The following is a 26,515-nucleotide window of genomic DNA, read 5'->3' on the forward strand; positions in this document are numbered from 1 at the left end:
AAATCACATATTTTGGAATCAGTGGTATAAATGAGTTATTAAGTGATCTAGCTTATTGATACAAGCAATTTGTTCCCTTAGATAATTAACTGGTCTCCTGTCACTTTTTAAAAGTCCCTCCTCTTCTGTTTTCTGGGAAACTGTTTTGAAGGGCACTGTGGTATAGAGGGAATGTTGTGATTTTAGAGGCAAAGAGGCCTTAGAATCCTAAGTCCATCTCTTAATAACTGGATGACTTGAAACAAGCTGATTAAAATTCTGGGTCTGTTTCTTCTGTCTGTAATGGTGGAGCTACTAATACTTAGAAGGTATGTTAAGGATTAAATGATGCCTAGTTTGATGTAAGGCACATAGTAGATGCTCAGGAAATCTATCCTGCTTTCCTTCCATCCTTCTATCCATGGTTCAGACTAATAGAAACAAAGAGGGTGCATGTAACCTTTACACTTGGGCCCTTGGTAAGGGAGGAAATCACCCACAGTGTACATGGTTTTTTAGGGGCAGTCACATACACAAAATTGTAGCGATGCTCCCATAGAATAGGAACTCCATGTAGATGAGAGTCCTTTCTCTTCCCCACTATCCATTCATTCTTCCCCTCCCCTCCTCTCCGCATCACACATATACCATTGATGCCCCTCCCTTATAGTCCAGACTTGTAATATGGAAGAAATAGGTTTCCTGTGAAGGGCAGGAAATCATCGACCTAGAAGCTAAATAATCTTTGAGTCCAAATAACGTCGGGGTTTCTGGTTAAAGGGTATATATATATCCATATATATATAGGGGCTTCTGGGTGGCGAAGTGGTTAGGCGTCCGACTCTTGGTTTCAGCTCAGGTCCTGATCTCAGGGTCGTGAGATCCAGCCAGGTTTGGGATCCTCGCTCAGCACGGAGTCTGCTTAAGACTCTCTTTCTCTCTACCTCTTCCCTCCTCCCTCCCCACGGCCACTCACACTCTCGATTTCAAATAAATATGTCTTAAAAAAAAAAAAGTATGCGGGGCACCTGGGTGGCACAGCGGTTAAGCGTCTGCCTTCGGCTTAGGGCGTGATCCCGGCGTTATGGGATCGAGCCCCACATCAGGCTCTTCCGCTATGAGCCTGCTTCTTCCTCTCCCACTCCCCCTGCTTCTGTTCCCTCTCTCGCTGGCTGTCTCTATCTCTGTCAAATAAATAAATAAAATCTTAAAAAAAAAAAAAAAGTATGCATATCTGAACTTGAGGCATCCCAGTGAACATGTTTTCTATTGATGAACATTTATATTATACACTCAATATGCCACTTGATTTCCTTTTCCTGATTTCAAGTCTTGATCTAGGATTTCAAGTTTTCACCTATGTATTTCTTGTTTAATTCTCTCTCAGATTTTTCAATTTTTATTTTTCCATGAGTATAAAAAGACTTCTGACACTCACAGCATGATAAAACTGAAACCAGATACCTCGTACCTGTCAAGAAGTTCTATACCCAGTAGTAGTTTGCAAATAGTTATTACCTTATTTTTAAATATTTGTGAGATTTATCCTAATTCAGTCCTTTCATTTTGCCCAGTTGAATAATTTAACCATGAATTACAAATGCTATGTGAGCATATATTTTTTTATTTCATGTGAATCTTATGTCAAAATGAGAGACCTCTTCCTAGTTATAATACACATTATACAGTTTGAATTTTTGCTTTCAAATTTCTTTGAGAAAATAAGTGTCAGCATATCCTTATACCAATAGTAGCTACCATGTATTGCATGTCTGCTATGTGCCAGGCACAGTGTTAGGCTCTTGACATACATATTTAAGATCTAATCTTCAACCTTCACAATAACCTCATGCAATATGGTATCAGATCAGCTTAGTGTCAGAACCTCAAAAACCCAATATATTTGTTTATGTGGGAAAATATTAAGGCTAGATATTTTCAATGTTATATAATCATGGGCCACGCATTACATAAATATGGATGATGCGAATCAGTTATTGTGAAGGGCAAGGCAAGCTCGCTCATTCCTGTCAGTGAAGACAGAGTTTCCTTGTCCGAGGACTTGTTTATTGTTATTTGAGACACTGGCTCCTAAACCTGCCCCTGTGGAAAGCATAGCTTGTCTATCCTGGCGACTGACCTGGGGATTCAGGTGTTCCCAGTCGGAGCCCAGTTTTCACTACAGTGGGGTCTGTAGCCCTTCTTGACTAAAAAACCCTGGTTGCAAAATTTGGTCAGCTGTACACTTTTTGTGAGCCTAGAAAAGTTGATTCAGAGTCACCATTGTATTCTCTGCTTTTTTGTTGTTAGAAGAGTGATATTGCTGTACTTGTATTTGAAAGCATTTATACTACAAAACCTACCACCACGTAAGGCCAAGCGATAATAGTTTTACTTCCATCACTCTGTGGTCTGTATCACAGTTTTACATGCTGTGCCCTGCTGTTATTTGTGTGCTGTACAAGAAAAACTCACTAGTTCAGGTTAAGTTTAAGACTCTGCCGGCATTTCTAGTCTTTCGAGCCACCACTTTCTAACTGCCTTCCCACATGAGTCTCCCCTTTTCCATCTCTCCACACTGTTACCCAAAGGGTTTTTTTTGTTGTTGTTGTTTGTTTTGGTTTTTTTTTTTTTTTTTTTTTTTTTTTGAAGATTCAGATGTGATCGCTTCATTTCTCTGGTAGTTCTCTATTGTCAACAGTGTCAGCCTCTCTATCCCCCGACCTCTCCAGCAGTTTCCCACCTGCTGCTGTCTGCTGTTCTTCGAATATGCCATTCTCCTTCGTACCTGCCAGTTTGTATGAGCTGTCCCCTCTGCCTTGGACTCTCTCCCTGTCATCCCATTCTTCGCTTGCTAAAGTTCCATTCTTCCTTCAAGACCCAGTTTAAATGGCTCTTCTCCTATGAAACTGTCATTGGCTCCCACAGGCAGAGGGAGAAGCTTTTTCCTTTGGATACTCATTGTAGCATTTACATTGCGTAGCTGTTATAGGTTCCTTCTTAAGTTCTTCAGGGACAAGGACTTTCTTCTCTTCGTTGTCGTCGTTGTCGTCTCCTCCTCCTCTCACTGCCTAGTTCACAAGAGTTGCTTTACAAGGCTTGGTGGTCTTGAATTTGATTAGTTTAAAACCACCATAGGAAAATATTCTGTAGTAGCTTTTTTTACTTAAGATACTTGGTCTTACAGCTCTTTTGGCAGCTAGTCAGGCTCTTTCTCAGAAGCATTATTGTGCATGTGTTCGATCTTCAAGGGTTAAGGAGCTAAGTGGGTCATCCACCAGCCTTTGAAGACCTCAGGTTTCTGTACCAAGGCTACTCTAGTGTTTTGTCCACAGTGGTTATTCCTACAGTGCCTGGATTATAGTAACCACTCAGTAAGTGTTAGTTACTGTGAGTATTATGCTTACTATTAGTTCCACCAGCCAAGAATCGTTAATGCTTTGTCTAATTTGTAGATTATTCTCTTTTTTCAGATCAAATGCAAAATTATATTGTGCTAGTGAATATGGTTTTTCAAACTACATGTAGGCACAACCAACTGTCCCCTGGAGCTTCTCATTCTAGGGAAGCACCCTCTAATTGACAACCATTGCCCAGTACCCTTTCCAAAACTCTCTACCCTTCCTTCTCACTGTGATCTTGCTGTCTCTAGGACTGCCTCTGGCTGCAGTAGCAGTAAGAAACTCTCAGGTGAGAGTCTTACCCTCTGACATTATCTTTCTTTTTCTTGGGTGCACTTGAGTTAAATGTTTTCCCTCACTTCTTGACGTTGCCTGAGGATTTTGTTTTGCTTCTTATATTGTGATATCCTAGAAGAAGCCTCTGTCTTTCTTATTTATATGTGAGGATAGGGTATGGTTTGTGACAACATATTTTCAAAAATGATGAAATGGAAAATAATTTTCTGAAATAACCCTCTCACCTGCTCTCACTGAATTTAAATCTTTATTGAAAGCACTTGCTTTTCATAGTTTCTCTTTCATTTTCTCTCTCCCACTCTTATTCTCACTCTGTCTCTGCTTATTTTTCCAGAAGGTTCACATTCCTCCCCATTCATTTTTAAGCAGTTTTTAAAGTTGCTGTTGATGATGCCTGAAGTTGCTTTGGAGGAAGAAAACCAACAGTGAGATCAGGAATTATTCAAATAGATAAAGAAAGGTTGCCGTTCTGGTTTTGAGTGCTTGAGATGGTCCAGGAAGTTGGTGTGTGGAGATGAGAGCAAAGGGGGGGGGGGCGCGCTTGCCCTAACAGAGAGCACCGCTTCTTATAAAGTTGCAGTAATAAGATAATGCTAGTGGCGTGGAGAAAGATAAGTAGAACAGTAGTGGAACAGAATAGAGAACTTAGAATTATAGCCACACATACAGGGAAGCCTGAAATAGGACAGAAGTGGCATTACGGATTAGTAGGGAAAAGGATAGATTGTGCAAAAATGGTGCTGGAAAATTGATTATCCACACAGGAAGAAAATTAATTGGATCCTTACTCCTCGTCAAACTCAAGAATCAATTTGCACATAGATTGAGGCCTTAAATGTGAGGGACAGAGACAGAGCTCTTAAACATTTATAAGAAATACATTAAATTATACTTATGACCCTGGGGTAGGACAGAATTTTCATAAATAAAACAAAAAAGTACAGCCTATAAAATATATGTTGATAAATACAGCCTTAGTAAATTTAAGAACTTCTATTCATCAAAAGACACCATAAAGAAAGTAAACAAATGAACCACAGGGTAGGAGAAGATATTTAGCTTAATATTTAGAATATCCAGAATATTTAGCTTTTCTAAGCTAAACAAGTTAACTACTACTTCTCTATGACCTAGTATCTATAATCACTGGTCATTAGCAGTATCTTGGGACAGCCCTCCCCTCAGCCTTATCTGAGGCTGATTGGTCCTGCAAATTTAATGTTAAAGGAGTCATTACAGAAAGTTTTCTGAGTTAAAAAGTCTCTGTCAGACATTCATCTGTAAAATCTGCTTCAGCTCAAAAGTTGAAGGAATCAAGCCACCTGTTCTTAGGGAAACCCAATATAAAGATATACCTTTCTAGTTATTTCTCTACTACTCAGTAATATTTCCCTAAGAATATTTCTGTAATATTAAAATTCATACATTTCTTGCAGCAAACTGCAGTTAATAACAGCAACAGAAATACTAACAATTAATAGTTGCAGCCGAATGTTTGGATTTTATTTCTTAATATAAAATACCTATTAGCTATCTACCCATTTGATTTCTTAGAGACTTCTTATTTACTATTTTGAGAAAAAAGATTGGAACTCTAGACTTTTAACATGCGATAATTATGTTTTGTTTCATTTTGTTTTTTAAGATTTTATGTATTTATTTGGCAGAGAGGCAGCGAGAGAGGGAACACAAGCAGGGGGAGTGGGAGAGGGAGAAGCAGGCTTCCTGCTGAGCAGGGAGCCTGATGTGGGGCTCGATCCCAGAACGCTGGGATCATGACCTGAGCCAAAGGCAGACGCTTAACAACTGAGCCACCCAGGCACCCCGATAATTATGTTTTTTTTTTAAAGATTTTATTTATTTATTTGACAGAGATAGAGACAGCCAGCGAGAGAGGGAACACAAGCAGGGGGAGTGGGATAGGAAGAAGCAGGCTCATAGCAAATGAGCCTGATGTGGGGCTCGATCCCATAACGCCAGGATCACGCCCTGAGCCGAAGGCAGACGCTTAACCACTGTGCCACCCAGGTGCCCCGATAATTATGTTTTTAATAACTGTCAGTAGACTTTCCTGATGCTTTTTTCTTCCATTTCTGTTAGTTGGAACCAAACCTCAACTGGGAAAAAAGACCATAGTGTTTTTCTGAATCACTGACACTGGGGACCTGGTTTCATCGTAGCAGGTGGTACAGTACCGCTCTTACAGGATTTTCACTCCTTGGAGGAAGGGGCCAGTTTTTTTTATATTTGGCAGTCACAGTTTCATTCCACCATTTCTCTCTCATTGCTATTTTGGCAGTAAAATAATCTGAAGGGGAATTATGTTACTAGATATGGCTATTTAATAGTAGATAGAATCATTGGAAAGTTACCAGAGAGTGAAAAAATTTCATAGAGATCAGTGCTTACAAGTATAGTACTTGAAGTAAGAACTACAGGAAAGTGTTTTGTAAAATTGCATTGTCTAGTTTATGGTTGAGGGAGGGCCAAGCAAATGAACTGTGTATGCATGTGTGTAGTACTGTGTAGTTGGTAGTACTGTATAATTTTTATATGTATTGCTGGAAATAAATTATACCAGAGCTTTTTTCCTCATATTCACCGTGGGACCAGTGTCATCAGTAATGTAGTCTTTCTGATTTGTCCAGGAATTGGATCCAAAGTAGAATCTCTTTTTCCTGGATTTTTTGTGGAAGAGTTATTGGAAGGGGGTTAGGGACTATTCATTCGGTGGAGCTGTATCTTTAGACCTGAAGAGATGGGGTCTGTTGCATTAACAGTGCTTGCATTCAAGGGGTCCTCCCCAGGGGATTAGCACACTTTTTGGTTTTTAGATGATTTTTCTTAATTTTTACAAATGATGGCACTATTTTTTCTATTAATAGAAAGCTGAATTATCTGGTTTTCTAATTTAATGAGGACTTTAAAGTACAAATTGATGAATTTATGGGTACCACATTTTTAGCCCACGTTTTAGTACTTTAGTAATGCAGTCTCCTTACTTTTCTTGGTTAGTGCTGGTGTTTGCCTTTCAAACTATGAGTGAGGTGTGTTAGCACCTGGACAGGGTTTTGCTTTTCACACTGCCACTGGTAACAGAAGTATAGTTGTTGATAGCAATCTAGTGCTCTGTATCTAACGTTGATCTCACACCTTTCTCAGATAGCCACCTTCTTTTTCAGCATACTGTGACAGGGAGCTATCCAAAAAAGTGTGATTCCCACCTCCCTGAGAGGTGAACCAAGCTGTTACAACCCAAGAGACCTGATAATTAAAGTTCTGAATTCATCTTTGTCTGTTTACTAGGGGAAGACTTGTGTCCAAGTTGAAATGTTTCTGCTAATTAATTTTGGTACCTGTAATTGAAGAAGCTGGTGCAGCATATCCAGATATGCTTGGCTTTGTAGCTGTGTCTTCTATAGAGGGCAGAAGCTGCACAGGATAGTACCAAAGATGAATTTTGATTTCTGATATTTTTCAAGTAGCCTGGTTTCTCCCCACCTGATAGAAGTTGCTGCATCTTTCCAAACAGGTTCTCTAATGATCTTGCTTCACCATGGCTACAAATATGGAGGGGCTGGTTCAGCACAGAGTGGGGACCCAGCAGGTGGCTGAGGTGAGTGACAGGGGCTAGCACAATAGCTGGCACCCTTGCTTTTGAAAGGAAAAGTACATCAGTGTGCTCTGTTGTTTGAAAATAGTCCCAATGAAGTCACCATGTGATCCACATCCAAAGCAGGATGCTGCCATGGAAGAAAAAATAAAAATGACAAGAACATTTACTCCTCATGTTTCCTTGCATGAGTAGGGTGGCCTAGCTGCATTACAGCAAGGTGACTTTTAAAAAGTTCACCTTAAACCTAAAACTAAAAGAGTCCAATGCTTATCAAACTGGTGGTTATAATTTTAACTCCAAGGCTCTTAGTTTCTTGCACATTTGCTACTTTGTTGATACTGTCGTATGGTGGAAAGTGCAGTCCTGTACATTTTGCAGTCATTATTGACCAACTACCATGTGCCTAGGGATTTGGATAGTACTGCGAAATCTAGAGGTAAATGAGCCGTTGGACCTCCTTTAGTGGCCTCAGAGCCTGGTTAAGGAGTAATTATAAATCAGGATGAGAAGGGTAGCTCCATGTAAGGAACATGATCCTGGAGAGGGTTTTGAATAACCAGTAAGCATTTGTCAGACAGACCCAAAGAAGTTGAGTAAGGAATTCTGCAGCTGATGCTGGCGAGGGCACCCTAAGTCAGAAACCTATGTAAGGTCAGGACAGAGGCATGAAATAGCTAGTATGTTCAGGCACCTTCAGGTGTAAAGGAGGGAAGTAGTAGGGCTAGATCTTTTCACTCTGTACCAGGCCTATGCAAGGGCTTTAGTCCTCACAACAATTTGAAGTTGGTATGATCATTATTCTCATTTTATAGGTGAGGAAACCAAGGCTCAAAGACAGAAGTAATTGGCCAAGGGTACACTGACCTAGTTCCGTTCCACTTCTTCCAAATTTCCCCCAGTAACATGCTTCATACTGTAACCAGGGACCATAAGAAGTGTTCATATTCGCACTTTTGAACCAATACTACCCGTATTTCTAAGGGAAAGATGCAAATTTACCCCCCCAAAAAAATCATTTAAAGAAAGAATTTTAAAAGATAAGTAAGAACACACATGCCAGTTTAAACCAATAAAAATGGTGAGCAGATTTTCCAAATTTTGGATCAACCATTAACTTTAAGGCAATAGTTTAATCACCTCCTTCCCCCAGCATATATTAATATTAACTGAAGATGAAAGCAGGTAGATTTCATAAATTTTTAATATTGCATTTTTGAAAAGGTTGTCAGAGCTGTGAAAGTATTAAGTTTAAAGTCCTTGTGTTTCTTTGTTGCTTTAGCTTGTGGTAGGAATAATTACATTGGAAATCATTGTTGGTTTTTCAAAGAGTTAAGGTTATTTTGCATTGATACAGTGTCCAGTTGAAGCTGACTTGGAGACTGATGTATGGATCACTGCCAAAGAGGTCATTAATTCTTTAGGGGAAGAGATTAGTATAGGAACTTAAAATAGTAACCTGTAGCAACTTACAGGCTAATCTAAGTTTTGTGTATGCAGTCAGAAAATTTGCTAGCTAAAATTTGCTGTCAGATGTCTTATTTCCTTCAGGAAATGGAATTTCATATAGTAACTTAGTGCAGCTCTTGTTTCCCATGACAAAAAAAAGTGCATTTTTAGGAGACTTCTAAATTAATGGAGGGCATTCTTAATTTGGAGTGCAAAAGCAATCTTATTTAAAATATTCTCTAGACTTCCTTGCTTTTAGTTCAAGGGATAAGTATGCATGTGTCTTTGAAGTGTGTTTGTTTTTTGAAATTTTGAGTTTAATAACTTTAAACTGCATGTAATAACTATATAATATTAGATGAGCTAAAGGAGTAGGAGAGCCTACAGTTCATCATTTCGATGCTAAGTAGTAATCGAGTGGGAATGAAGTATCTAAATTGAGGAGTTATTCACAGTCACTTTTGGATAGTTGTTTTATTCAGTCAGCAGACAGGAACACACCCCTTCTCTGCCTGTTGGCCAGCAAGGGTACACAGGTAAATAATAGGCTGGGGTGTCTGCTTACCAAGAGCTTTCTATCAAGGTGGGGTCAAGCATGAGCCGGGCCATGCTAGAGGAGTGAATAGAAAAGAAGATCTGCAGGGACCAGACAAATTGGGATTTAAATTCAGGCCCTGCCATTTGCTATCTGGGTGACCACCTTGCTTCTCAGTTTCCTCATCTAGAAAATGGGAGTAATAATAGTACCTATCTCATGGCATTGTTGTGAGAAGTCATTGAAATAAAAATGTATGAAGAGCTTTAGTAGGTGCCATGCTTTTGCTCCATGAATGATACAGCAACATTGTCAATCATGTAAATGATTTTCTCTCAGGTCCCCAGATCAACCTTTTTCTCTCTAGACCAGATAAGTTATAAATACCAAGGTAAACTACAAAAGTTGGATAATACAAAGTAACAGTTTGATGGCTTATGATGTTCTCAAATTCATTCAGTTATTCAGAGAGACAGTTTAATATAGTGGTCAAGACTAGACTGTAGAGTCAGATGGTCTAGATTTGCCTGAAAACTGTGTGACCTCTCTGCTTTTTGGAATTGTTTATGAAGAATTAGTGTTAGTGTTTTAAAAAAATGTCTGGTAGAATTCAGCAGTGAAGCCTTATGGGCTTGGGCTTTACTTTGCAGGTAGTTTTTTGATTACTAATTCAGCCTTTCTCATTTGTTGTAGGTCTCTTCATTATTATCTGTTTTTTTCTTCTCAATTCAATTTCAGTAGTTTGTGTCTTTTTGAGAATTTTAATCATTTTATTTAAGTTATCTAATATGTTGGCATACAATTGTTTACAGTATTCCTTTATAATCCTTTTTATTTCTCTAAGTTCAGTAGCAATTTCTTTTCATTCATTTCTGATTCTAGTAATTTTTAATCTTTCTTTTTCTTGGTCAGTCTACCTTAAGGTATGTCAATTTTGATGATCTTTTTGAAGAACCATCTTTTGGTTTCATTGATTTTCTCAATTGTTTTTGTATTGTCCATTTACTAATTTCCACTCCAAGTAAACCCCCCTAATGAGATACCATTTTGCATCCACTAGAATGACTAGAAATAAAAAGTCAGATAACAACTGCAGGCGAGGATGTGGAAAAATTGGAAACTTCTTACATTATTGATGGGAATGTGAAATGGTTAGCCACTTTGGAAAACAGTCTGGCAGTTCCTCAAAAAGTTAAGCATAGAGTTACCACATGACCCAGCAATTCGATTCTTAGGTATACTGTTGACCCTTGAGCAACACCGGGGTTGGGGTGCCAACCACCTTACAACCAAAAATCTATGTATAACTTTGACTCTCCGGAACTTAACTACTCATAGCCTACTGTTGACCAGAAGCCTTACCAAAAACACAGTCAGTTAACATATTTTTTATGCTATTAGAATATTATTCAACCATAAAAAGTAATGAGGTACTGTTACATGCTAGGGCATGGATGAACCTGGATATTATACTAAGTGAAGAAGCAATTCACGAAAGACCACATATTATATTTTTCCATTTTTATGAATTGTCCAGAATAGGGAAATCTACAGAGGTAGAAAGTAGATTAGTGGTTGGTTAGGACTATGTATTCGGGGGTGATACCTAAAGAGGTTTCTTTTTTTTAAGATTTATTTATTTGAGAGAGAGAGAGAGCATGCGTGCACACACAGAGGGAGAGGGAGAAGCAGACTCCTTGTCGAGCTGGGCTCAATCCCAGGACCCGGGGATCATGACCTGAGCCAAAGGCAGATGCTTCACTGACCGAGCCACCCAGGCGCCCCAAGAGGTTTCTTTTTGAGGTGATGAAATGTTATAAGATTGACTGGTGATGATTGCATATTTCTATGAATATACTGAAAACTACTTAATTGTATACTTCATGTGTGTAGATTATATGGTAGGTGAATTATATCTCAATAAAACTGTTTTTAGAGGTGCCTGGGTGGCTTAGTCAGTTAAGCATCTGCCTTTAGCTCAGGTTATGATCCCAGGGTCCTAGAATCGAGCCCCACATCGGGCTCCCTGCTCAGCAGGGAGTCTGCTTTTCCTTCTTCCTCTCCCCTCACCTCAGCTCATGCTTGCTCTCTCTCTCTGTCTCTCAAATAAATAAATAAAATCTTTTAAAAATAATAATAATACTAAAACTGTTTTTTAAAAAATAGTACATAAGCAGCCAGATGCCACTGCCAAAATTAGAAAGTATTTTCCAAGATAAAAGAATAAAAAGAAATGGGGGACAGAAACCTAAAGGGATTTGTGACAACTTTCACTTACTAATTAGAATTACATACTTCCCAAAATAGTAAAGGATGATTTATATATACAATGAACTATGCATCAAAAAACAACCATATATACAGTTTGATTCCAGTTTTGTAAATATTTATACCAAATATTTATAGCTATATACCATCTACTATGTAATACAGTGTGCTGGGTATTATGCTAAGCTTATCATCTCATTTAATACTTCCATTAACACTACAAGGAAAGTGTTACTTTCCCCACTTTAAATAAGAGGAAACTGAGAGAGAGATGAGATTACTTTTCCAGGTTTTAAACTCATATGTGAGTGACATCAGAACGCAGGCCTTTAATCACTATCCAGTAAGTTCATTTTTTAAAGTATTCTAAATACTAACAGTGTTTTTAGTTTTCCAGGTTATGGACGATTGTCTTTATACTTCATTTTCCAAGTTTTAATTGTAACACTCTCGCTTAAACAATTCAGCAAATTATTGATTCTTTCCATGGTCAGAGTATCAGAAGCGTGGCTAAATTCAAGCTTCTGCAAAATCTTTGCACTACGGAGTTGACTATGAAACTTGATAAAGAACAATACGGTTAGTTTTTTTAATATTTTATTTATTTATCTTAGAGATAGAGTGCAAGTGGAGGGGATGAAGCAGAGGAAGAGGGACAAGCAGATTCCGCACTGAGCGCAGAGCCCGACTTGGGGGCCTGATCCCACAACCCTGGGATTAAGACCTGAGCTGAAATCAAGAGTCAGATGCTCAACCACCTGAGCCATCCAGGCGCCAAGGGATAGTTGAGAATTTGTAACTATAGCAGCAGAAGATTGAATCATAGCTGATAGTAGCAATACTTTTGCTTTTCATTTATGAAATAAATGGATTTTTGAAAGGGCTTCAGTATTTTTTAAGCATTTAAGATTTCCCTCTGTAGCTGGAAATAATAAAAGACACGAACACCCAGACTTAGTGTTTCTTCGTATTGCCTACATGAAATAAAAACACTTTTTAACTCAGTGTTTTGAGTCAGAGAAATTTAGGAGTTAACTTGTTGGAGCATTTTGAGTTACTTACTGGTTGGCAGAAAGAGACCATTCATGCACCCAAACTGTAAGTTGAATGTGTATTTACACAGTGGCAGGGAGGTGGCTTCACAGATCTTGGCAAGGCCTTTCTTGGGCCCTGGGCTGTCTAAGGGGCTCTCAGCCATCAGACGCTCTTTGAAGAGGAAGGTCTTGTCACCACAGAGAAAATGGCCAAATTCTTACGACCCCATTATTCTTTTTATCAGCAGGGCTTGCATCACCATTGAAGAAAACTACTCTTCCATGTAAGGGAATGTTTACAAACATAGCTCTCCCGGTTCTTGAACAAAACTCTGTATTGGCAAAGCTGCATCCTCAAGTGGGAAAAAGCAAAGTCATTGCTCAGGTTTCAGGTTTCCAGTGTCCTCAGAAGACCAACTCATTACAGTAAATTCTGTTATTCTGCCCTCGTACAAACTGGACATTTAAGTTTTAATGTTCTTGTCAAAGTGTAGTATGTATACATGGATTTGAAAGTTGGCCAGTACTTTGTTTGGCTTGAAATAGGAAACAGCAAGCTCCTGAACCACCCCTACACCTTCCTTATCCTCAAGTCTCCCTCTCTAAATTTGATTTCTTCTGGTATTTAACTCCTTGTTTCTAAAAATAACCTTCCCCTGCCCTTTTGTTTCTTAAATCAGTGTTAAACATTATCCTTTTTTGGGGAAGGAGTGTTGTGTTTTGTAGTAAAATATCAAATTCACCATTATAACCATTTTTAAGTGTCTGGTTCTGTGGCATTAAGTTCACATTAACATTATTCATCAGCTATCACTACCATCCGTCTCCAGAACTTTTTCATCTTTCCAAACTGAGATTCTGTACTCCTTAACATTAGCTGCCATTCGTCCTCCCCTCTGCCCCAGCAACCACCATTTTTTCTCTATGAATTGGACTACTCTAGGTACCTCATATAAGTGGAATCATATAACATCTGTCCTTTTTGATAGGCTTATTTCATTTAGTATAATATCCTCAAGGTTCATTCATGCTGTAGCATATATTAAAATTTTTCTCCTTTTGGGGCGCCTGGGTGGCACAGCGGTTAAGCGTCTGCCTTCGGCTCAGGGTGTGATCCCGGCGTTATGGGATCGAGCCCCACATCAGGCTCCTCCGCTATGAGCCTGCTTCTTCCTCTCCCACTCCCCCTGCTTGTGTTCCCTCTCTCGCTGGCTCTCTCTCTCTCTGTCAAATAAATAAATAAACTCTTTAAAAAAAAAAAAGAAGGGTTCCAATTTGTCTCTATTCTCCCAAACACTTGCTATTTTCTGCTTTCTTTTTTATAATTGCTACCCTAATGAGTATGGAATGATATTTCATTTTGGTTTTGATTTACATTTCCCAAATAATCAGTGATGTTGAACAGTTTTTCATGTGCTTATTGGCCATTTGTATATCAACTTTAGAGATCCTCTTTGTTCAAGACTTTTGCCCATTTTTTAATTGAGTTGTTTTATTAAGTTGTGGGGGTTCTTTACATGTTCTGGAGAGTAAAGCTCATCAGAGAGATAAGCTTTACAAATATTTTCTCCCATTTTGTGGGTTGTGTTTTCACTCTCTTGATAGTGCCCTTTGATGCAAAAAAAAGTTTTAGTTTTGATGAAGTTCAGTTTATTCATTTTTTCCTTTTGTGACCTGTGCCTTTGGTGTCCTAGCCATGAAATTATTGCCAAATTCAATGTCATGCTTTTCCCCTATATTTTCTTCTAAGAGACTCATAGTTTTGGCTCTTATGTCTAGGCTTATGATCCATTTGTATATGAAATAGCGTAAGGGGCCAACTTCATTCTTTTGCAGGTGGATATCCTAGTCTTCTTGGCGCCGTTTATTGAAAAACCTGTCCTTTCCCCCATTGAGGGGGAAGGTCTTAGCATCCTTTTTGAAAATCATTTGACATATATGCAAGGATTTTTTTCTGGGTTCTCTATTTTTATTTAATTACGATAAACACTATATAACATAAAATTTACAATCTTAACCATTTTTAAGTATACATAGTAGTGTTACATATATTCACATTGTTGTGCAGTGGCTCTCCACAACTTTTTTATTTTGTAAAACTTAAACTCTATATCCACTAAACAACAACTACCCATTTTCCCCTCTTCCCAGCCCCTGGCAACCACCATTCTTTTGTGAATCTGACTACTTTTTATACTTTATGTGAGTGAAATCGTAAAGAACTTATCTTTTTGTGACTGACTTTTAGCATAATATCCTCAAGGTTCTGAACTCTCTATTCTATTCCACTAGTCTGTATGTTTGTTTTTATCCCACTACGATACAGATTTGATTGCTGTAGCTGTGCAGTAAGTTTTGAAATCAGGAAGTGTGAGACATCAAACTTTGTTCTAATTTTTCAAGATTGTTTTAGCTATTTGGGTCCCTTGACATTCCATATGAAAGTTAAGTTGAATTTTTCTATTTCTATAAAAAACTGTTGGGATTTGAATCCCTAGGGATTACGTTGAATCTGTAGATGGCTTTGGGGGTAGTATTGGCATCTTAAAAATATTAAATCTTCCAATACATGAACATAGTGTGTCTTCCATTTATTTATGTATTTAATTTCTTTCAGCTGTATTTTGTAGTTTTCAGTATTTAAGTCTTTTACTTCCTTTGGGTAAGTTTATTTTTAAGCATTTTATTCTTTTTGTGCTATTGTAAATGGAATTGTCTTCTTAATTTCTTTTTATCATGTTCATTGTTAGTGTATAGAAATGCAGCTGATTTTTATGTGTTAATTTTGTATCCTGCAACTTTAATGAATTGTTTATTAGTTCTAACTGTGTGGGTGTGGGTGTGTGTATGTGTAATCTTTACGATTTTCTATATGGAAGATCATATCATCTGTGACTAGAGATAATTTTACTTATTTTTTTCCAGTGTGAGTGCCTTGTGCTTGTTTTTCTTGCCTAACTGCTCTGGCCAGAACTTCGAATATAATTTAGAAGTGAGGGCATCCTTGTCTTCCTGACCTTAGACGAAAATTTTTCAGCTTTTTATCACAGAATATTATATTGGCTGTGGGTTTTTTTCACATTTGAACTTTATTATGTTAAGATAGTTTCCTTCTATTCCTGCTTTGCTTAATGTTTTTATTGTGAAGGAGTGTTGAATTTTGTCAAATGCTTTTTCTCCATTAATTGAGATTATCTTGTGTTTTTCCCTTTCATTCTGTTAATGTAGTACATTGCATTGATTAATTTTTGTGTATCAAACCATCCTTGCATTGCAGGAATAAATCCCATTTGGTCATGATGTGCAGTATTTTTACCATGCTGGTGATATCCATTTGCTACTGTTTTGTTGAGAAATTTTGCATTGGTATGCATAAGGGATACTGAGCTGTAGTTTTCTTCTCCTGTAGTGTCTAATGCTAGCCTCATAGAATGAGTTTGGGAGTATTCTTTCCTCTTCAGTTTTTTGGAAGACTTGAGAAGGATTGTTAATTCTACTTTTAATGTTTGCTGGAACTCACCAGGACTGGTCCAGGGCTTTTTTATTTTACTTATTTTATTTATTTATTTTTTGAGAGGGGTGTTGATTAATGATTCGTTCTTCTAATTAGTTATAGGTCTGTTCAGATTTTCTGTTTCTTCATGATTCAAAGTTGATAGGCTTGTATGGTTGTAGGAATTTGTCCATTTCATCCAGGTTGCCCAGTTTGTTGGCATGCAGTTATTCATAGTACTCATTTACAATTTTATTTCCAGGATTAGATATTTTTTGACTCACTATTATAGATGAAGAAATTTTAGTTTTCCTTCAGCATCTGCCATTCCCATCTCTTCTCCCTTCATTCTCTCATTAAATTATATCCTCTTTGCATTAATTAGTGTTCTGTTACCCAATTATGACACTTCATACAAATACTTCTAGTGTCTCCAATAAATTGTAAAACCCTGTTTTCCATACAAATACATCAGAGGAATTTTTCAGTTTCCTCTTTTTTTTCCCCCACGAAAACATTTCCTTCTAAAGCTTTCTGACCTCCTGCTCCAGTCCTTACTGATTGCTTTTTGGGCCTGCTGCACAGCTGTCATTCTTGACTTCTCTCTCGTTTTGGAGTCTTTGTTTCCTTGAGTCCATGTTTTCTTCTTTCCAAAAAAAAAAAAAAAGAAGTAACATGCTCCAATAGCTTCCTAGGATAGGGTGCATCAGAGGTGAATTCTTTTTAGATCTTATACAGTTGACCCTTGAACAGTATGGTTTTGAACTCCTTAGGTCCACTTATATGCAGATTTTTTCAGTAAATACAGTATTGTAAATGTATTTTCTCTGATTGATTTTTTATTTTTAAGTTTTTGTTTTGTTTTGTTTTTTAAGTAATCTCTACATCCAGCATGGGGCTCAAACTCCCTACTCAGGAATCAAGAGTCACATGCTCTTCCAGCTGAACCAGCCAGGCACCCTCTTCTGTATGATTTTCTTAATAACATGTTCTTTTTTCTAGGTGGCTCAGTTGGTTAAGCATCTGCCTTCAGCTTAGGTCATGATCTTGGCACCCCGGGATCAATCCCCATGTTGATCACCTCATTGGGCTCCCTGCTCGGTGGGGAGTCTGCTTCTCCCTCTCCCTCTGCCCTTCCCCCTGCTCTCTCTCTCTTTCTCTTTTTCTCAAATAAAAATCTTTTTAAAAATACGTGTTATTCAACTGTTTATGTTATCAGTGAGGCTTTGGGTCAGCCGTAGGCTATATTAGTAGTTAAGTTTTGGGAGAGTCAAAGTTATATGTAGATTTTCAACTATGCATGGAGTTGATGCCCCTTACTCCCACGTGTGCAAGGGTCAACTGTTTATCTAAACATGTCTTTATTTACACCCACATGCTTGATAGTTTGATTAAGAATAGAAATCTAAGTTTTTAGAAAATAATTTTACCTCAGAATTTGAGACATCATTTTATTGTCTTTCAGTGTTGCAGTGTTGGTTTTGGGAAGGCTGTTTGTACTCTTGATCCTTGTAGGTGACCTTCCCTCTCTCTCTCCCTCCTTTTCTCTCATTCTCCCTTACTTTTATACTCCCCTCCACCCCTATTGTTAAAGATTTTTTCTTCATCCCCGTTGTTCCGAAATTTCACGTTATCTCTTGGTATAGTTACTCTTTCATATATTGTACCGGTACTCAGAAAATCCTTTCAATCTAGGAAATTGGTTTATATTAGTTCTCTGATAATTTCTTCCCTCAGTATTTTTCTAGTCTCTTTCCAGAACTAATTAATTGGATTTTGGATCTCTTGAACTAACCTTTTCAATTACTCATCTTTTCTCTCCTGTTTCCAACTCTGTCTACTTCAGGGATAGTTCCTGATTTATATCTGTCTTCAGCATTTACCAATTGCGTGATTATATGATTTAATCTTGCTGTGCCAATTTCTCCACTTGTCAAATGGGGTTAATGTTTATATTTATAGAGGATCACTGTGAGAATTAAATGAGTTAATGCATATAAAGCATGGCACGTAGCTATAATAAATTATTTGCTAAATATTTTAATTAAGTAGCAATTAAATAATTAAAAATTATTTGCTAAAATATATTATTTGCTAATAATATATTGTGGCAAAGAGTAAACACCCCAACTCCTGCTTCTGCTGCTGTTGTACTGTTCCTTCAGCTCTTTTTTCATTTTGTTTTGAGCATCAGTACTCAGACATTTCAATTTGTACACAATTCTTAAGATATGTACTGAATATCTAAAAAGCCAGGTAGGTGTGATTCTTTTCTGAGTAGTTATTCCAGCTTAAAATTTGAAAGTAAATTTTCCTTAAAAGTTATCAATTACCAATATCTTCAAATGTTGATAAGCTGTTACATCATAAGTCCCACTGATTCACAGTTTAATGTCTTATAGATACATTTTCAGTCTTTCACAGTGCATTAACAAAGTTACCAGGAAAACTGGACTAGCACTACCCAAAGATGTTTCAGAGTGCAAGCAGTTCTGACAGGGACAGCCAAGATCAAGAACTGTTCTTTAGAAACCAATTCTACTAAAAACAACATGGGAACAGAAGTAAGTTAAAATGTTCAAGGCATAGTAAATGTACAGGTGTGACTCCAAATTGCCATTTATTGTGTTTTGTATAATAGTATATAAAAACTACCTCCCATCTGTGGAACGTGAAGCTGACACTTCAGATAAAGCGTTGCTGCGCATTAAATATCTCACTGTTTTCTGGCTGTACCAAAAAAATAAATAAATAACCAACCAGCAAATGATTTTACCTGGAAAAAAAAGTCATTTACACCTTAAAAATGGGACGAGGTGGGATTCTTTTCTTAAAAGCATTACTAGAGCTACTGAAAACACTTGTGTCTACAAAATAGTTGCTAAAAATATTCCTCTGGGTTGTACAAGAAGGAGACAGGCCCCTGATAAGACGGGTTATAGGATAGTAATCAAACTTGGCCTCTTTCTCTCCTGCTTCATCAGAGGCTGGACTCTCCTCATTCTTAGTTTCTCTGTCTTCTACGGGAAAACCATCTTTAATTTCCTGGTAAACTACTCTCTTTGCTCCCCTTTCCCCCTTTGTGCACTTTTTTCCTCTGAAGATTTATGCTTTCCTGCCCTTTTGGCTTGGTTTCCACTTCAGGTTTAGCTGACAACCTCCTGTATCTCCTGGGCTCCCGACTCCACCCATTCAGAGGCGCTGACCTTCTTCCTTTGGGCTACCTGGCGGGCAGGGGCAAGCCACACAGAGCCTTTGCTAGGCTGGGCCACTAGAGTGGCTGTAACCCACCGCGGGGGTGGGGGTAGAACCAGATGGGACTATATGGCAGCTTTTTGTTGTTTCATGGATGCAATAGGTTGTCCTGTTTCTGTGAGGGTGTTAATTGCAGTTTTTTGCTCTTTTTAGTTTTCCTTTGCTTCTTACATGGTTGCTGTTCTATCTAAGTTCTTTTGTCTCTTTTAGTTTCTTTCATATGAAAGCTTTCCTCAAACGGTTAATGATCCTTATTTTTGGTTCACATTTAAGAATGAAGCACTTAAAACTGAAAACAAAAAAAAGTGTTTTGCGTCAAAAAAAAGTGTACGGCTTGTCAACTAGTTTGGTTTGATTTTACTTTGGGGTGATTAGATAGTCACCCACACATTTTGTTTGGAGGGTGCCCCAGATATCACTATCTGTAGGTTTCTTTACTGAAGCCATTCACTTTTTCTTGTCAAGAATTCTTCATTTTGGGGGTGCCTGGGGGGCTCAGTCAGTTAAGTGTCTGCCTTCGGCTCAGGTCATAATCTCAGGGTCCTGGGATCAAGTCCCACATGAGCTCCTGGCTCAGCGGGGAGCCTCCTTCCCCCTCTGTCTGCCACTGCCCCTGCTTGTGCTCCCTCTCTCTTTCTCTCTCTCTCTCTTTTAAAAAAAAAAAAAAAAGAGGGATGCCTTGGTGGCTCAGTCGGTTAAGCTGACTGCCTTCACCTCAGGTCGTGATCCTAGCTCCCTGGGATTGAGCCCCACATTGGGCACCCTGCTCATTAGGGAGCCTGCTTCTTCCTCTGCTTGCTGCTCCCCCTTCTTGTGCTCTCAAGCTCTCTCTCTGGCAAATAAATAAATTAAAATGTTTTAAAAATAAAAAAGAATTCTTCAGTTTTCTGTCTGAGGGATATACGCCTATTGCCAATATTTTTGTTGTTGTTCTGGTGGTTGTTTTAAAGCCGTGGCACAAGGAAGGAGGTTTGGAGGTTTACCTTTCAATACTTTCACTTAATCTACCTCTTTGAAAACAGAAGACAGGGCTCCTTCCTTTGCTGTGAAACGCTGTTTGATGTCCCTGGGTCTGGGGCCTCTTTGGTTCAACTTACCCGTAGACTTTATTTCTTCATTCTGCGGTGAATGAGGAGATGGTCATGCACCACAGACAGCCAGTCCCCTAGATTTTAGCCTGTTTCTCAGCCCAGCTTTCTATGGGACTAGTACTGAGCCTTTCCAGGGTAAGAATTAGTTTCTAGCCCCTCTGTAGTCCCTGGAATTCACCTTTGTTCATTCTGCTGAGTCAGTTGCTTCTCTTTCTTTCTTCCTTCCTTCCTTTTTTTTTTTCTTTAAGCTGGGCAAAATCACAGATTTAACTGTATCCATATTTAAGCAGTTGTTACATGGTTACTGAAGAGTGTAAAGATAGGCCCTGTCACATAAACTGAGAGAAAAAAAGTTTTTTTTACGATTCCAGCAAATCAGTAGTTTAACATTAGGGGTACATAGGAAGTCTAATGTTCTGGTGAGAACGAATTTAGGCAGCTATTGTTTTGTTGCATGAAGGGATGTAGAATCACCCAGAGCAATTTTTCAAGAATCCATAAATACTTTCTTGTGACTGTTCTAGTTTTTAAATATTGGTTTAAAAACTGCAGCTCCCCCAATTACCCAAAAGTCTAGTGCTCAAACGGACCACCCATTTACAGCCTCTGCTTTACAGCATTCTTCTAACACCTGTGGTATTCCAAAAGTGACCAAACTAGGACTAAAACATTCAGCAACTACCTTTTTCCTGCCCCAATACAAAGCCCTAGGGACTAAGTCATTACATTTTAAGTAGTCTAGCAGCATTTCACTCTGATTCACTGATACAATTACTAATCAGAGCTGTGTTATAGTCCATTTCTACTAAAGTTCCAGAATGAACTTGGAATATTTCCTATATTCTATCTTACATGCTATTATGTTTCATTTCAAATGTTCTACTTCCATTCAGTTTAAACAAGACTAGTTTTGGTCAATAATAGCAAATTTATCAAGGCAAAAATTTTAGTTTTAGATTACAGGTCTGGAGGGGAAAAAAAAGCTCTTGGACTTCACTCTATATACACTATTGATTTTCTTCATGATTAATTATCACTCATGAAGAGTAACAGTTTTGCTGCTTCAAAGTAAAGAAGACTAAAAGCACCTTCTTCCTCTTTTTCAATTAAAATTACTATGGGACAAAAGTCAAGTTTGCATTTTTTATAGCATAAATTACCAAAAAGGTCCTGACCTAGTAATCAAAAATTAAATAAAATCTCAAAATTTAAAACCAAGAAACAAGCTAAATCGCACACATATTTCGACCAAACAAATGTTAGAATATTTCCCAAATGAAAATGTAAGCACAATTATTATATTCCACGTTTCACAGAAGAGGCATTAAGGATTCGTGCCGTAAGTTTATTTATAAACATATTGAGTATATTGAATTCGAGAGTTTGATCCATTTTTCAAAGAAATTGCACCTTTTAAAATGCTCCTTTTCACATCTGTTTAATGGATTAATTTAAAACATCCTTATTTCTTAAGTAGGTGATGTCTTACTATAAAAAAAGAAAGGTACAACAAATCCAGATCCAAAGTACACAGTCATCATAATTAGTAACCGCCACATGTTTTCCCCTGAAAATGGCAAATTCTTCCCAGGGCCCTCCTCATAGCGGCTCCTGCGGACTACAGAAGTTGTGAACCTCCGAATACTCTATCCCAACATAGTGCTTTTGGAAGTTCTGCAAAAGGTGCAGAGACCCAGGACGGAAGAAATGGCAGCACCACACCAAGTCCTGCTCCCACTGAGTTGGTTTCCATTCCACCTTCTGCTTTCCATCTTCCTGAAGTTTGTTAGTACTTGTGATCCGCTGTCACCTTCTTGACTATCCTTTTTGTCCTTGTGGGTCTGTACATTTTTTATCCCTTACTCGTAACTTAAATGTGATTTGGTAAAGGAATAGAGATGATAAATGCATGTGAGTATTTGCTGTATTTAACTGGAAGTTAAAAAAAAGTTAACTGGAAGTTAAAAAAGCAGGGAAAGTACTACTAGTAAAGCAAACTGTAATTGTTCACTGATTGATAGGTGTTCCAAAAATATTCATTTATCCATTCAGCAAGTAGTTAAGGAGTGATTACAGTGTGCTGTGCTAGGCATTGTTCTGGTTTTTGAGGTAAACATTCTGCTCACATGAAGCTTCTCTTGGAAGCAGAAAATGAACCTAAACAAAAGTAAAATGTCAAGGGAGCAGTAAGTGCTATAAAGAAAAGTGAAAAGATAGAAAGTGACAGGAGTTACTATCTAATAAGCACATTCAGGGAAGACTTTTCCAGGAAGAGTGAAGGTGACATTTAAATGGAGACCCAAATGAAGTAAGAGTGATCCTTGAGATTATCTGGGTGTGGGGTGCATTCCAGGCAAGAAAGAGGGGAGCATGCTTGGCACCAGTGACACTCAAACTTGCTGAAAGTGAAAAAAGATTTGTTGGAAGGATACTCACGGAATTGAATCTCAGGATGTCCGACCAGGCTACATGGGAACTGGAGAGCTGTCAGGTAGCATCTCTTTCCAGCTCCTTGTGGGGTCACATGATCACTCTTCTTTGGTATATTCTGAGAGTCTAGTCATTTTCTACCGGTTCTTCAAGGACTAGCTTTTTCTATGTTCCCCAACAATTTGGGCTTATACATGGCATCAAATCAAGCCCTGACCCTTTATGATCTTATAACTTGACCTTGGATTACTCTCTTACTTCCATGAACAGGGCAAATCTTTCCATTTACTTGTTTTCTTTATTTTTTCACAAAGGTATAGCACATTTTTTATTTTATTTGCTTCCTACTACTTTATGTTCTATGATGCTATTTGCAAATATATTAAACTTTTTTATTTTCCAACTCTTGCTGGCATATAGAAATGCAAGTGATTTTGTTTATAATTTTTTTAATTGAGCAGTCTTTGAGCAGTCTTTCTCTTATTCTAATAATTTCTCTGTACGCTCACTGGATTTTGTTTTTTCTTCCTAATCCTTATGTTTTTGTCTTGCCTTATTATCCTGGCTGGGATCTCCAGTACAGTGTTGAATAGAAGTAACAGGTGGCATTGCCTGTTCCTCATCTTAAAAGGAATGCTTTCAACAATTCATCATTAGATATGATGTTTGTATGAACCTTTACTCTTTATCAGTTAAGGGCATTCTCTTCTGTTCCCAGTTGGAGGAAATGTTATACTCAGCAGATGTTGGATTTTATCACCTTTTTTTTTTTTTTGGCACCTACTAAGGTGATCATATGATTTCTCTTTTGATCAGTTACTATAGTGAATTAGATTGATTTGTAATGTTAAGCCCATCTTGAGTCTGAGGTTAATGTCAAACATGATTTACATACACACATTGTAGACTCATTTTGCTAACATTCTGTTTAGGAATTTTCCAACTGTGCTCATAAGTAGGATTGACTTTTAATTTTTCTTGTATTTTGGTATCAAGGTTAGCATAGGCTTTTAAAGGGAATTGGGAGTAAGTCCCCTCCTTTTCTACTTTTTGTGATAATTTATGTAAAATTGCAATTTTTTTGGATCTTGAATGCCTGTAGAATGCACCAGTAAAATAATTAGGGCGTGAAAAGATTTTTAACTACTTAATTTCTTAAGAATTAAAGGACTGTTCAGATTTGTTATTTGTAATTGACTTAGTTTTAATAAGTTGTACCGTTTTCTAAGAATTTGTTTTTTTCTTAGGTTTTCAAGTTTATTGGCATACGATTATTCAAAATAACTTTGTTTTATATTTTAATATTTGAGTCAACTCTAGTTATAGTCCCTTTTCATTATTTGTGTCATCTCTTTTTTCCTTGATTGGTTTCACGAGAGAATTATTTTATCTCTAATTAACGTATGTCTTTATTATTTTCTTCCTTCTGCTTTTTGACACTTACTTTGATATTCTTTTCTAAATTCTTAGGATGGATCTTAGCTTACCGATTTCTCAACCTTTCTTCTTTTCTAATGTAGGCATTGAGCTATCTGCTATCTTCTGAGTAGAGCTCTAGCCATATCCACTTTCAGGCAGCCAGTGATTATCTTCTACTTCTTTTAGATTGATTTGCACTTTCTAGAATTTTCTCTGAAAAAAATCATACAGTATGTACCCTTTATTGTCTGACTTCTTTCATTCTGCACAATTATTTTCAGACTCATCCATGTTTTATATGTATCAGTAGTTTATTCATCTTTTTATGGTGTATCCATTATATGGAAATACTGCAAGGTGTTTTTTTTATCCTGAATGGATAAACATCTTTTTTTTTTAAGATTTATTAATTTATTTGAGAGAGAAAGTGTACACATGCATGTTTGCACAAGTGGCAGATGGACAGAGGGAGAGGAAGAGGGAGAGAATCTCAAGCATACTCCCCACTGAGCGTGAAGCCTGGCACAGGGTTCAGTCTCACAACCCTGAGATCATGACCTTAGCCAAAATCAAGAGGCGGACACTTAACTGAGCCACCCAGGCACGCCCAATAAACACTTTTATCCTAACTGGAGAGACATTTGAGCTGTTTACTTTCTTTTCTCTTGGATAGATAGCTAGGAGTGTATTTGCCTGGTCATATCTGGTAATTTTTAAGAAACTGCCCAATTGATTTCCAAAGCAGCTGTACCATTTTATATTCCTCCCAGCTGTATATGAGTTCTAGTTGCTCAACAACTTTGCTAACACTTGGTATGGTCAGTCTTGTTATTGTTAGGCATTCTGGTAGATGTCTACTGGTTCCTCATTGTGGTTTTGCTTTGCATTTCTCTAATGATTAATGTTAAGTATCTTTCATCTGTGTTTTTTTCCATCTATGTATTATTTTTCATCTGTCGAAATCTTCTGCCAATTTTTTTGAGTTGTTTACTTTCTTACTAAATTTTGAGAGTTCTTTATGTATTCTGGGTGTATGTCCTTTATCAGATACATGGTTTCCAAATATTTTCTTATAGTCTGTGGTTTATCTTTTCATTCTCTTAACAGTGTCTTTTGAAGAACACAAATTTTTTATTTGGATGAAGTCTAATTTATCAATTTTTTTATTTTATGAATTATGCTTTTGATGTATCAAAATCTTTACCTAACTCAAGGTCACAAAGATTTTCTCCTGTGTTTTCTCTAGCAATTTTATAGTTCTAGGTTTTACTTTTATAATTATCTTTTTGTAATTTTTTTAAAAAGACTTATTTATTCACACCCGCGAGAGAGTGTAAGCAAGTACGAGTCAGGGGAGAGGGAGAGGGAGAAGCAGGCTCCCCAGTGAGCCAGGAGCCTGATGTGGGGCTTGATCCCAGGACCCGGAGATCATGACCTGAGCTTAACCGTCTGAGCCACCCAGGCACCCCTGTAACTTTTTTTTTTAACTTAATAGAACCAGAAAATCTAGTTGTATGATAGCAGTTCTTAAAATTTGTTTTAGCTTGGTGTGTTACCTTCCAGGCTTTTTTCCTAAGTATTTATGTTCACGTATATATAGCTACAGAAATATATTTGGCTCTTAAACAACATGGGGGCTATGGGTGCCGCACTGACCTCCACACAGTTGAAAGTCCATGTATAATTTTTGACTCCCCAAAAACAACTACTAATAACCTACTATTGACTGGAAGCCTTATTGGTAACATAAAATAGTTCATTCATACATACTTTGTATGTTGTATATATTATATATCATATTCTTACAAGAAAGTAGAGAAAAGAAAATGCTATTAAGAAAAATCATAAGGAGGGGCGCCTGGGTGGCTCAGTTGGTTAAGCGTCTGCCCTCAGCTCAGGTCATGATCCCAGAGTTCGAGGATCAAGCCCGGCACCAGGCTCCCTGCTCAGCAGGGAGTTTGCTTCTTCCTCTGCCCCTCTGCCCCTGCATATGTGCGCTCTCTCTCTCTCTCTCTCTCTCTCTCATAAATAAATAAAATCTTTAAAAAAGAAAATCATAAGGGGGGTTTGGGGGTTGCCTGGGTGGCTCAGCCAAAAGAGCGTCCAACTTTTGTTTTCTGCTTAGGTCATGATTTCAGGATCTTGGGAACACCCCATGTTGGGCTCCATGCTCAGTGAGGAGTCTGCTTCAGTTTCTCTCCCTCTCATCTTCCCCCTGCTCGTGCTCTCTCTCTCTCTCTAGTAAATAAAT

General features: G+C 37.8%; 1 protein-coding gene and 1 pseudogene across 3 annotated transcripts in view; one reads left to right on the forward strand and one right to left on the reverse strand.

Moving 5' to 3' along the window:
• The window catches only part of NR2C2 (nuclear receptor subfamily 2 group C member 2), a 102,535-nt gene that overhangs the window by 7,773 nt on the left and 68,247 nt on the right, over nt 1-26,515 (forward strand). The window contains exon 2 of one of the 3 annotated variants that reach the window (XM_040628413.1): nt 7,210-7,293. The exons of 1 other annotated variant lie outside the window; for it this stretch is intronic. In XM_040628413.1, the coding sequence (XP_040484347.1) occupies nt 7,234-7,293 (60 nt within the window). In that variant the 5' untranslated portion in view covers nt 7,210-7,233. Of the gene's footprint in view, nt 1-6,331; nt 7,294-26,515 lie in introns of those variants that run through there. One more of the 3 variants, XM_008697836.2, reaches the window with a different exon arrangement.
• On the reverse strand, nt 21,803-22,073 carry LOC103669523 (annotated as a pseudogene).

The sequence above is a fragment of the Ursus maritimus genome, unplaced genomic scaffold (genome assembly GCF_017311325.1).
Source record: "Ursus maritimus isolate PB19 unplaced genomic scaffold, ASM1731132v1 scaffold_14, whole genome shotgun sequence".
Taxonomy (NCBI): domain Eukaryota; kingdom Metazoa; phylum Chordata; class Mammalia; order Carnivora; family Ursidae; genus Ursus; species Ursus maritimus.